Source organism: Saccopteryx leptura, chromosome 5 (assembly GCF_036850995.1).
Source record: "Saccopteryx leptura isolate mSacLep1 chromosome 5, mSacLep1_pri_phased_curated, whole genome shotgun sequence".
NCBI classification, from domain to species: domain Eukaryota; kingdom Metazoa; phylum Chordata; class Mammalia; order Chiroptera; family Emballonuridae; genus Saccopteryx; species Saccopteryx leptura.
The window spans coordinates 161,833,408-161,847,120 of NC_089507.1; the positions used below are offsets into that span (position 1 = coordinate 161,833,408).

The following is a 13,713-nucleotide window of genomic DNA, read 5'->3' on the forward strand; positions in this document are numbered from 1 at the left end:
ATTTAGTGGTTAAATTTCAACATGTAAATATTGGAGGGGACAAATTTAGTCTGCAGTGAGATTCACTGGGTTTTCCCCATTTGACTTCAGACATAGATCTGAAGGTAGAGTTATGATAGATATCCCTTTTAGTTTCAGATGGGCCATTTGCATCTCCAAAGATCTCTTAATGACATCCATTTTTCTAGACCTCTGCCCAAACCAGAGCACTCCCAAATATACTAAGCAGAAATGCAGACAATATAAAATTACATAGTACTTATATTTTAGTAGTTTATATTATTTTCCATTCTATTTGGTAAGCAATATCTCTCACAATTATATACAGTTAACCCAGAATACCACAAATACCACAATTCTACATAGTTCCATAGTGCCCTTGAGAGAATCCAGAAATAAGGATTCTCTCAAGGGCAAGAGATCTTATTCATCTTTGGACCCAGCATTCTGCCAGGCATGTGATAGGCACCCAGTGGACTTTTGTTGAAGTGAACTAATTTTCTCTTAATGTTTCAACTGAATTATTCCTTTTTTCCTCTTACAGAATGAAGATATTCAGATGTTGTTTTAAACACCCCCTACAACAGAAAGTTTCCATCCTGTTTATAGCCCTGTGGCTGTTCTCCTTGTTGAAGCTTCTAAGTGTAGAAAGACTCCTCTTTCCTCAGAGAAACATTTACTTGGTTGAGTACTCTCTCAGTACTTCCCCCTTTGTGAGGAACAGATACACGCATGTGAAGGATGAAATCGGGTATGAAGTTAACTGTTCGGCTGTCTATGAACAAGAGCCTTTGGAAATTGGCAAGACTCTGGAAATAAGAAGAAGAGACATCATTGACTTGGCTGATGATGATGTTGTGGCAATGACCAGCAATTGTGACATCTATCTGTCCCTAAGAAGGTACCATCGAAAACTTGTTTCAAGGGAGGAGAAAAGCTTCCCAATAGCCTATTCTTTGGTTGTTCACAAAGATGCAATTATGGTTGAAAGGCTAATCCATGCTATATACAACCAGCACAATATTTACTGCATTCATTATGATCGTAAGTCATCTGACACCTTCAAAGTCGCCATGAACAATTTAGCTAAGTGCTTCTCCAATATTTTCATTACTTCCAAATTAGAGACGGTGCAATATGCCCACATTTCCAGACTCCAAGCTGATTTAAATTGCTTGTCAGACCTTCTCAGGTCTTCAGTTCAATGGAAATATGTTATTAACCTGTGTGGGCAAGACTTTCCTTTGAAGTCAAACTTTGAATTAGTATCAGAGCTAAAGAAACTCAATAGAACAAATATGTTAGAGACGGTGAAACCCCCTAAGAGTAAAATAGAAAGATTCACTTATCACCATGAACTCAGACAAGTGCCTTATGAAAATGTGAAGCTACCAGTAAGGACAAACATCTCTAAAGAAGCCCCCCCTCATAACATTGAGATATTTGTTGGCAGTGCTTATTTTGTTTTAAGTAGAGCATTTGTTAAATACATTTTCAACAACTCCCTTGTTAAAGACTTCTTTGCCTGGTCTGAAGATACATACTCACCTGATGAGCATTTTTGGGCCACCTTAATTCGAGTACCAAGAATACCTGGGGAGATTTCTCGGTCGGCCCCGGATGTGTCTGACTTACAGAGTAAGACCCGCCTTGTCAAATGGAATTATTACGAAGGCCTTTTCTATCCCAGTTGTACTGGCTCTCACCTCCGAAGTGTGTGTATTTATGGAGCAGCAGAATTAAGGTGGCTTATCAAAGATGGACACTGGTTTGCTAATAAATTTGATTCTAAGGTGGACCCTGTCTTGATTAAATGCTTGGCAGAAAAGCTTGAAGAACAACAGAGAGAGTGGATCACTTTGTCTTCAGAAAAGTTATTTATGGATAAAAGTTCCACAATCAGGTCATGATAAAAAGCATGATGGAAAGAAGGTGTCTGAAAAAGAGTTAATTTAGAGTTGTGTGCTATACTGTGTCCAGTACCATCTGAGCTTAACCTCTCATAGTTTGAAAGGTATCTAAAGTCCAGTGCAAAAGGAAAGTGACTTAGACTTTGGTGACAATTAGCCTGCAGTTGGTTCAGTACTTTTATTTCTTTCTTTCTGTAATCTCACTGAGCTGAATCAGAAATCCTGAACAGTCATCAGATATTTATTGAGCTCCTACTGTATGCCAGGCACTATTTATTTTTTCAGAAATCTGTAGCAATTAAAAAAAAATATTTATAACTATTAAATCCAAGTTGTAATGAGTTATACAATGCCCTCACGGGATTGTCTTACCATACTCACACAGCACCTTAATATCTTAAGCTTTCCACATAATAATCAGGATCCTGCTAAAGAAGCTTTGTAGTGTGTGGTAATGACCCATATACACTACCCATTTCAGAATAAGATTTAAGTACAGTGACCAACACACTCCACTTTTCTCTTAATTCAACTCAACTTTATCTAACCATTAGAATATTATAAGTGACTTTATTATCTCAAAAAAGCTCAAAATATTGTCTAATTTCATGCTTGCCAAAGCATAATTTACCATTTGGTGCCTTGCTCAATTAATTCCAGGTCAGGAGACTCTGTGGGAATGAATGTTAGGGAGGTGATTGGGGTGAGTAGGGGGATTGGGACACATGGTGCCTGAAGAGGAACAGAGAGATTTATTTAACTTTTACATCATGTCACACCATGGTGTCATGATGGCCTTCTTTTGGATTCAACTGTTTCCTTAAAGCACATTTACTTATTAAAAATGAGAACTGATTAATACTCAAAGTGGTATATTCCAGAACATTGAATCTAAGCGTTCCAGTTCATACATTAGCATGACATGTAAGTTTCTTTACAATGGAACTAGTATAATTTTGTTTTCTGGAACTACTAAACTAAGAGTCACTGAATTTTTTTGAAAAGGCTATATGAAATATGACAGCTTTCTAAGTTATTATGATCAGTTTAAAAAAATTTTTCTCCAGCAACTGTCCAAGTGGAACCCAAATTTAAAATTATGAAAGCTCAATTTAGCTCCAGAGAGAAAAAGCACATTTTCCTAGGGACATAGCAAGAATATTCATTAAAGATATTTTGTAAAACTACACCTTAGACAATTGAATCAGACATATACACATTATCATGTTACTGTTGTGCTGGAGGTGAGATGGGGCAGGAATGGGATTCTGAGAACACGCTGTGACATTTTTATGTCTTTTGGGAAATCCTGAAACTACTATAAAACCTTTGTAGTGAACTTATGTTTCAGTGTGAGCTTCAGGAACTGTATAAAGATGTAATAATCGAGGCCACTGTGAGACTATTTGGAAGACTAAAGTATTTAAGTACTTTTTAAGATGTGTTCTAAATGTCTGTGAAATGAACTTTGCTTGTTTTCAAGTTTATGACACTAACTTCCAAGTGGTACTATTTCTTCCTTTCTTTGTCCTACCCCTTCAAATTACTTTATTCTCTAGAAAACAATGATTACCAAGTCCCTGTTCTTAAAACTAAGGAACTATTGGGTAGAGCTGAGTTCTTCAGAACATCATTACCAGGTCATTAGCGTGTGTGAGCATGACAAGCTGTCACTTTGGTTTCGATGAGCCTGCTTTCCTGATCTTTGACTTGCACACTTGGTTACCTATCCTAGTTTCTTCCCAAATTTTGTTTTTGTTTGTTTGGTTGTTTGTGAAAATCAACTGAAATAGGATACGAAAGTGTTTTTTGAAAACAGAGACAGACTGCCTGACCAGGCGGTGGTACAGTGGATAGAGTGTCGGACTGGGATGCAGAGGACCCAGGTTCGAGACCCCAAGATTGCCGGCTTGAGCGTGGGCTCATCTGGCTTGAGCAAAAAGCTCACCAGCTTGGACCCAAGGTCGCTGGCTCAAACAAGGGGTTACTTGGTCTGCTGAAAGCCTGCAGTCAAGGCACATATGAGAAAGCAATCCATGAACAGAACTAAGGTGTCGCAACGAAAAACTAATGATTGGTGCTTCTCATCTCTCTCCGTTCCTGTCTGTCTGTCCCTAGCTATCCCTCTCTCTGACTCTCTCTCTGCCTCTGTAAGGGAAAAAGACAAAAAATAAATTAAAAATAAAAAAGCATGCAAGATCTTAAACAATTAAAAAAAAACAGAGACAGACTATGAAATATCAGAGAACAGTCTTACGATGAGGCTATCATAGATCAACACCATTGTGAGACCTAACCATTTACTGTTTCTGAAAATCCTTCAAAATATAAAAAGAAGCCACAGTTGCAGGGGAACATTCTGTAACCAAATCCAGGTATGAGGAAACTCTAGTCACCGCATCTGGAGATTCTTTCTAAGCCCATAAGATTAGCAAGTTGGTCCCGCGGTTTAGACTAAGAAGAGGGACTGAAGAACTTTTCCTATCATCCAGACTTCAACACAGAAGGTTCTGATGCAGTCTTGGTTCTTATGCCTTTGGTCATCAGAATAAATGCAAATGCTGGAAAATAAATGTTGACCTCCTGGTTCAGTGCCTTGCCTCTGATGAAGAATGATTCTATTTCTTGTTTATTGGGAAATTTGCAAGTTATTAGTCAGACTAATTTCACGTTCAAATGAAATGTGGAGCCATGAAGAGGTAGCAGTGCCTTTTCCCCACTCAGACACAGTATCTCTCAGGGAGCAGGTCAGAGCATGCTTTTTCCTCAGAAATCCTGCAGAAACCTTGTTCCTTCCAATATGTTCCTTCTTCAAAACCTTTTGGCATGATTCCCTCTGGTCTGGAGAATGTTCTGCTGTCTCTGTTTTATAATTATTCTTTGCATAGTATCTATTGGATCTAGCCTCTAAGTTATTTAGTGATGAGACCAGGACCTTGGAGTTTGTGGATTATATCAGATAGTATTAATGAAGGAGCTACTAATATATAAATATAATATATATATATATATATTATGTGAACAAACTACTGTTATAATAAAGACCCATGTTGCTGCTATTAATGTTTTGGTTAGTTTATGTGAAATATTTATATAAATGTTTATGAAATATTTATATAGATGTTTAAATTTGTAGAGTTAAATCTGAAGATTTTTCTTGCCTTCCAGAATGTGACTACTTTTTTATACGTTCTATGAAATGACAATCTCCTCTGGGAATGTAAAGTGAATGAATCCTATGTATATTACAGCTGTTTTTATTGTTGATAACGATGGAATGAGTTTGATTTTTTTTAAACAGCTTTATCAACTGTTCTCTAAGTCTCCTATTGTGTGTGTTACCATTTTCAAAAGACATTTTCTCCATTATATGAGTTTTAAACAGATTGTTATTGCATTTTCTATTTGCTGCTACCAGATATTAATTCTCCAGTATTGTAAAATAAAATGTGCTCCAAAAACCAAACTCTTGGGATTTATGATGTTTTCTTTCTCTGGTTGTGCTGGGCCTGCACAAAGACTCTTGTAGTTTATGACACTTGCCCAGTGTTTGAAGAGCACAGTCTCACCTCAGTAAAAGAAACTCAGTGTGTGTACTGTATGCAGAATATAGTCATGCAAACACAAATTGTTTAATTTAGCAAAGTCTCATAGGCTCTTTCAGGAATTTCCTGTATTCCTTCTTGAGGTTGGTTTCTCCTCTAAGATTAATTACCTAGATAAATATTGTATTTGCTTTATTACTTTATGAAAGTTATTTCTTAATATGGTAGATTGAGCTCTTTATCTAACATCCTTCAATCGTTGGAAAATTCAGACGTTCTCTCTGCATTAAAACTCCTGGCTGGTTGGGAGCCCTGTGAAAATGGGGACCCTGACTCCATGGCTGTCCTCAGGCATGGTTGGTTGTAATTCCTGATGAGCTCCCCTCTGTGCTGGGTAACGTGACCTTTTCCAGCTCTACTATACTGAGTGGTATTTGGCATCACTGATACCCACGCCCCCACCTCACTCTGAAAATCCCCTGATCTATTTTCTTTACTAACCCCTTCTAGAACCATAACAGTCAGCAGCTCCCTAGCTGGCTCCTATGCATGTCACACTCACAAATTGTAATGTATCTCAAAGAATAAGCCCATTTTAGGAATCTTCAACATAAAAAAATAACATCTACTCTTAACCTAAGGTTAGTTCTAGTTCTTGCCAAGCTGGTTGACCATACAAATCACAGTAATCTCTTGGAGGAATTTGGACTTTTTGGTAGTGGTGGTGTGGAGTTGGTAAGTATATACAGCATCATATTAAAGACCCATGGGCTTGATTCCTAGATAAACATTTTCATATTTTAAAATTTTCCTTTGGTGTCTATAAAGGTACATTTAAACTAGGACTATGGCTTCTAGTTTCATGAAACTGATTATGAAGAAATCCTGGCAAAAGAAAGTAGATGACTTCAAATTTTTACCTTCTACTGGAAACGTAGTCCTGTGATGACACGTAACAAACAGCTTGAGCTTTGCTTCAGAGACAGGTGATCAGTGTGTCAGCTTATGCAGTTATTACAGGAAGAGTATTCACCTGAGCTCAGGTGTGTTCTTTACATAGAGCAGCTCCGTCTTACCTTCCTGGGAGCACCTTGGACTAAATCATGCAGAGGACAAATAGAATCTAAGGAAAAATCATTGTCAATGATCTGGGTAAGTTTATTTCACTATTTTTTTTTTATTCTTGTTGCTGCTGTTATTTCTCATAGAATAATAAGGGAAATTTAAATGGAAATCCTTTGTACTATATAATTCTAATATTCTGGCAAAAACATTATAGTTCTCTGAATCCTCTTCTCATCTTATCCATATCGAGATTCATTTTTCTGTCCCTCTTCCCATTGCCTATATTTTTATAACCACTTTCCTATGTTAATACATGATCTTTATGGTTATCTACTGGTCACTTCATGATTCACTGTCTTTGTTGTACAACATTTGAATTTTAAGCTACTCTTCTTTTTTGCTGCTGTAAATTACAATGCTATGAACAGCTGTGTGCACAAAGCATCTCCTTTCCTTGACTCTATTCCTTATGATGCATTTGCAGGAGAGGGATTAGAATCCTAAAAAAATTGATTTTTTATTTTATTTTACTATTATTTTTCACTGATTGTATTTCATATAAGTTACAAATCACATGCTCAAAAAATTATATAGGATATTTGGTTGGTGTAAATCAACCACAGCTTCAATCTATGTTAAATAAATTGTATTTATTTATTCTGATAAATGCCTTTTCTGATTCTCAAGGTGAGCAAAGACCTTTGCCTAAAGCAAGGATGCAGCCTATAATAGATCTAACACTGTGTTTTGATGTGTGCTGAGTGAAGAACTCTTTCAGCATAATATTCTCAGAGGTGTAACTTTGATCACTGACTCCATTCCAGGAAGCCTCTAAAGGCTGCTAGTTCCTCATAGTATCTGTTCTCCCTGGCTCCTGTGGTTGTATTCTGAGCAACAGTATGACCAGCTATTAATTCCCAGCATTCCTTTCAAGTAGGAGTGGCAAAGAGGAAAAGCAGAAGTCATTGAGTAGGGCATCTGAGAATGCACTTAGAAGGTGGCTTACCTAGCTTGTCTTTCACCACTTCCCTTACTTTCTTCCTGCTGCCTAGAATGTGTTTGTAATAGCTGGAATTTCAGCAGCCGTTTTGATACCATGAGGATGCAAGTCATATGGTAAGAACAGAGTAAAAAATATGACATTTGACCATCCAAGACTATCTATTTCCAGTCTCCTTTTATGAAAAAATAGTGACTTGTACTTTAAACTATTGTTATCTCAGGTCTCTATTACTAACAGCAGAACACAATTCCTAACTTACACAATGTTTTTCTAGGACAGTGGTTTTTAAACTTTAGTCTGAAGCCGAATCATCTAGTGGGCTTGTTAAATAAACTACCCCACACATACACTTTCTTAGCAAGTGGGGCTGATGTCAGGAGAGGAGAATTGTGTCTCTAACAAGTTCCCAGGTGAGGCAATTGTAGTTCTAGACCACAGTTTGAGAACCACTGTTAGGATATCTTTCCTCAAAATTATTTCTTCAACATTGTAAACATGAGGCCAAGTTAGCATTTAGAAAATACCAAATGGTATTTGGTATAAGTATACAATCCTTCAGATGGTAAAATGCTGTGGTCAGAAGTTCAGAAATATTTTATATTCTCTGCCTTGTATGCTCTTTCTACATTATTGGCTAACTATATTTTCTGAATAATGACTAAAGTTGATATATTTCCATAACTTTAGGTCCTCCTAAACTTATTTTCAACCAAATTGCTCCCTTATTTGGAAATATTTTATAAAATGTAATAAAAGCAAATGAATTTTGAGGGTGCAGTTAACCTGAAATTACAGTGATAATGTCTCAAGTTCAGACCTATGTGTTAATTCTAGTAAACAAAAATGTATGCTGGTGAGACAGACTATACACTAATTGCTTACTCATCAGTAAGCCATATAGCCCTAGTGATTGTAGCAATCCTTATCCAATCCCCATGAAGCTACATGGGAGCCACTGCTCTGATGATCGCCCATGGATTAACCTCCTCTATACTATTTTCCTTGGCCAGACTATACAGTGGAATTTTTCATAGGCATTTCAATGTGAGAGTCCTAAAGTTTGAAAAAAAAAAAGGAAATGAACCAGAAAAAAATTGGACCAAGAAAATTTAACAAATGTGTCTGCTTAAGTGCAATTAGTTCCCATTTTTTAAAGTATTTTTAATTACTTTGTTTTAAATAGCTACATAGTTTCTTTTTTTTTAATAAATTTTTATTAATGTTAATGGGGTGACATTAATAAATCAGGGTACATATATTCAAAGAAAACATGTCCAGGTTATCTTGTAATTCAATTATGTTGCATACCCATCGCCCAGAGTCAGATTGTCCTCTATCACCCTCTATCTAGTTTTCTTTGTGCCCCTCCCCCTCCCCCTCTCCCTCCTTCTCTCCCGCGTCTTCACTCCCCCCACCCCTGGTAACCACTGAAATCTTACCTATGTTCATGAGTCTCAATTTTGTGTCCCACCTACGTATGGAATCATGTAGTTCTTGGTCTTTTCTGATTTACTTATTTCACTCCGTATAATGTTATCAAGATCCCACCATTTTGTTGTAAATGATCCAATGTCATCATTTCTTATGGCTGAGTAGTATTCCATAGTGTATATGTGCCACATCTTCTTTATCCAGTCTTCTATTGAAGGGCTTTTTGGTTGTTTCCATGTCCTGGCCACTGTGAACAATGCTGCAATGAACATGGGGCTACATGTGTCTTTACATATCAATGTTTCTGAGTTTTGGGGGTATATACCCAGTAGAGGGATTGCTGGGTCATAAGGTAGTTCTATTTTCAGTTTTTTGAGGAACCACCATACTTTCTTCCATAATGGTTGTACTACTTTACAGTCCCACCAACAGTGAATGAGAGTTCCTTTTTCTCCACAGCCTCTACAACACTTGCTATTACCAGAACAGATAAGTTTCATTGCAATAATTTCACCCATGATTTAATTTAGTCTATTAATTACTTTTTATTAAAGGTTATTATTAGTTCAGTTTTATAAATAGTTTCACTAATTTTTGTTGGGAATACCACTTTCACAGGAAATAAGGGATAGCATGGATAAAGAGGAAGCAGATCCCTAGGGTGATGGTGAAGGGGCATCCCAGGATGACAGCTGGGTACTAACAGGGATGGCAACCAGTTCAGACTGGAGTGGGTCAGACAGCCTCAGAGATTTCTTCAGGGTGATGAACATATGGAATACCTCATAAATCTGAATGCATCGTTTTAGAGGAATATTGTACCATTGGAGAATTAGGGACTGAATGTCAATGAATAAAACTTATGATCTCAAAGAAGAACAAAAAGTTGTACAGCCATCGCTCAGCTGGAGACAGTGTTTACATAATTGTAGTTATGTAATGTTAATCATGTAAAATCTAACATGTAAGTGGTAAATATTTGGGAAGTTGGAGGGATAGAAAGGATAAACAGTGGGGTGAGGAGTGTGGGGGTGTGTGAAAGATCAGGATCATCTCCCATAGTGGGAGTCAATGGGTAATGCCTAAAACTGGAAAGTCAAATGTACAAATATGAAGCTGTCATTTACATATGTGGAAGTAAGACCAAAAGAATCACTTCTGAAAGTCTAAACTAGTTGCTTCCAAGGAAGGAAAATGGGGGAAGGGATAGAAACTGCTAATTTTTTTTTCTTGCAACAAATCTTGCAAACAGCTATATAAACTTTAAAATAAAAACTGAAAGAAAAAAAAAGCTGGGCAGGAAAAAGTCATGATCTATGATCAAAGACTGCTTGTAATCTAATAGCATATGCAAATAACCTAAAAACTTATAAGGGTGGCTATTGGTTCTGTCTGCTCAGCCCTTCTCCCTCCCCTGAATTTTCAGAAACCAGCCTTTCTGGCTACAGAGGTGGGCCAGTTACAGACCCTCACAGCCACAGCCACAGTGATTGGTCTGAGGAGTAAGCACATGACCTAAAGAAGACCAACCAGGGTTCCCAGAACTTTTCAAATTCCTGTCAGGGGATAAGAACCTCCTCTTATCTGATCACAAAATCCAAGAATACGGATCTACCAACTGTGGGCAGCTCTCTAACCACCACCTGGATAAGTTTTTATCAGCCAAGGAAGTAATAGAGAAGAACTAGGGGAGGACAGAGAGGATCTGTAGGGTATTTGGGCACTGAATCCAGTCTTTCCCAAGACCCGCTTTGCCCTGCCCTCTGGTCAGTTACACAGCCCAATTAAATCCCTCCTTCCACTTAAACGAGATTGAATTGGTTTTCTGCATAGTCATAAATACTAATACACAGTCGAAAAGCATCCAACAAAACTTTAAAATTATTTTTTTTATTACAAAATGTTTTAAACAAACACAAAAGTTGAGAGAATGATGAAACCCCACATTCTCATCACCCAGCCTCACAATTATTATCTTGACAATCTTGTTTCATCTGTGTCTCCCTCCTTTTTGTTCCTCAGAAATATATTAAAAGACAATCCTAGACATCATTTTATTTCACTTAGTCCCTGCACTCTACCTATGCTTTGTTTTCTGGTCTTGGTGGCAGGAAAGTGCCAGAGAACCACCTGTTTTGTCCATATTTGAGCTAAATGGAATTGGTTTTCACAGTTCAAAAATGGTCAAATAATGGCAATATTGAATAATCTGATCTAATACTTCAATATGAATATAATCTAACTGCTAAGTACTTTTTTTTTTTTTACATATAACCACCATGCCATTATTATACCTAATATGTCTTTGTGTCCACCATTTGTTAAAAACAGGATCCAAACAAGGTCTGCACATTGATTTGGTTAAAATAACTTTCCAAGCATCCTCACTCTCATTTAGCTCTCTTGAAGAAACCTAAGCAGAAGAATCAGATCCCAGCTCCTTGTGTATATTTTTCAATATACACTTAGAGTCAATAATACACCGTATATACATATGTTTGTGTATCTATCTCACTATGCCAAGCCTGGTGCTCTTTGCTACACATCCTTTCTGCATTTACCTTATGAGGTGATTACCAGTATCATTCTTATTTTGTAGATAAGGAAAGACTAAGGAGGTTCACTGACTTGCCCAAAGTTACCAGCTGGTAAGTGGCAGAGCTGAGGTTAGAATTCAGGCTATGTAGCTCCAAAGCCCAAGTTCCTAGCTACTGCTTTCTACCTGTGTTTTATACACCTGTCCTGGTGAGCCCAAGTGCCTGACATATGCTTGTTATTATTTTATCCCACAAAGTACTGAGATCTTTTAGGGAAGGTGACAACCAGAGTTCATGTAGGCAGCAAGAAGGGCTGAATGACTGCATCCGTGGAGCTCAGGAGTTGGTATTCAGGACTATTCATTGTATTTCCTCCCTAGTCATCAACTCTGGCACTCCTTTCTGAGTCCACCAGCTTTGCTGTGGGCTCTTCCTCCCTCTGAACTGCTGACTTCTGGTCTTCCTCCACTTACTTGCTTAGCCTCAGTGGTCATTCCTCTTGGCCTTATATGTTATCTCCTTTCCCACTTGAAGTCTCCTTTTCTTGTTTTCAATCTCATCCTCCAAGCTTTCCACAACTCTTAGATTATAATTTATTCAGTTAGAGCACGTTTTTTACTCTTGTGAACCCTAAAGCTAATGAACCCAGTATTGATGTTTCAGGCTAAAGAACTCCTACCCTTATTGGATGATCTAATTTTTCTCTTCATTTCAAGTATATCACTCTTCAGACATCAGAGCAGGCACACCAACTATGCTGGCTGCTTTGGACTTCACTGTTATCATGTGGTCAACAGGATGCCTAGCTCACATAGTGCTTTCCGGGGAACTGCCTGCTTCATGAGGACCAGCGAGTACAGGAAGATCATCTCATCAGTACTTCTCAAACCGCAGCATGCACAGAAATCAAACTGAATCAGTGGTAGATCTGGGCTGGGGCCTGAGATGCTGCTTTTCTAATAAGCCTAGGTGGTGCCAAGGTTGCTGGTCAGTTTGCCTTCTTTGAGTAGCAACAGTCTCTAGATCATTCCTTCTCAACAGCAATTGCACGTTAGACTCCCTCAGGTGCCTCTAATTAAGGAACCTAGATGAGGAAGGGGGTGTTACAAAAGCTCCCAGGAGATTCTCATAAACAATCAGAGATGAAACTCGCCATCTGGAGGCTGAAGTGGCAGAAGGAACTGGCTGGCCAGATGGAAGAAGTAGGGTGGCTACAAGGGGGTGGGGATCCTGGCTTGTGCCTTTGTTCCTTGTCTCTCTCCTTCTCCAAGCAGTCCCTCGCCTTTTCTCTCACGTTCCCCCTACCAGTCTAGCGCCTTCCTAAATCGTTGTAGCAATAAGAAAAAGTTGCGCAAACTGAAAATTAACATCTCTTCTTAGGTCCCTCAGAGAACCTACATCACAAGGCAACCATTGCCCTAACAATTGAGACGGGCAGATACAGAGGACCACCTCACCAGGAGCACAAGTCCACAGCTAGAGCCCACAGGGTGGGAACATGTCAACTGTAAGTGACAAATTGCTGGAGGCTGAGTGTAACCGAGCTGAGAATTAAAAATTCCAGGGATGGGGAGGAGGAAATTCTAAGGGACCTCTACACTTTTGTTCAACTCCAGGGCTTCACCAGATTCTTAGGATGGAGATGAGAAAAGTCTCCTTATTCTTCCCGCAGTGGAGGGGGAAAGAAGGTGCAGCTTCTAGGAAATAGCACTTTCTGGAAAAAAAAAGAAAAAAAATTAAAAACAACCTTACAATTGAGCAAGCATGCACTTCAGTACAAAATCAGTGATGAGGTCTTGTATGCTAGCTGCTCTGGATTGGAGATGTGTAAGACTGACCCCTCTCCTTCAGGAACTCGTGGTTTAGTGGGAATTGCTTAAGTGTATACAGTAATGTCAGAGATGGATAGTTGCTGCCCCTCATAGCTCCTCTTGGCTTCTTCTATAGTAATAGGACTTTCTTTTTAGGCTGAGAACATGCTTTCTAGAATAAAGATTATATTTCCCAGCCTCCCTTGCAAGGTGAGTGTGGCCATAGACAAAGTACTGGCTGATAATGTAGTGAAAGTTTTATGTGCAACTTTCTGAGACAGATTCTTAAATTAAGTGGATATCCAAGCCCTTACCCCCATAACTGTGAATATGACCTTATTTGGAGAAAGTTTTTGCAGATGTAATTAAGTTAAGGATCTAGATGTGAAGTGACACTCCATATGAGGGGAA

The 13,713-nt window shown here is 38.3% G+C and overlaps 1 protein-coding gene across 6 annotated transcripts in view; it reads left to right on the forward strand.

The window, feature by feature from the left end:
• Positions 1–13,713, forward strand: part of GCNT4 (glucosaminyl (N-acetyl) transferase 4) — a 112,915-nt gene that overhangs the window by 10,817 nt on the left and 88,385 nt on the right. For 5 of the 6 annotated variants that reach the window (XM_066386443.1, XM_066386445.1, XM_066386442.1 and 2 more), the window contains exon 2: positions 545–5,357. In XM_066386443.1, the coding sequence (XP_066242540.1) occupies positions 546–1,910 (1,365 nt within the window). In that variant the 5' untranslated portion in view covers position 545 and the 3' untranslated portion in view covers positions 1,911–5,357. Of the gene's footprint in view, positions 1–544; positions 5,358–13,713 lie in introns of those variants that run through there. The other variant, XR_010751670.1, reaches the window with a different exon arrangement.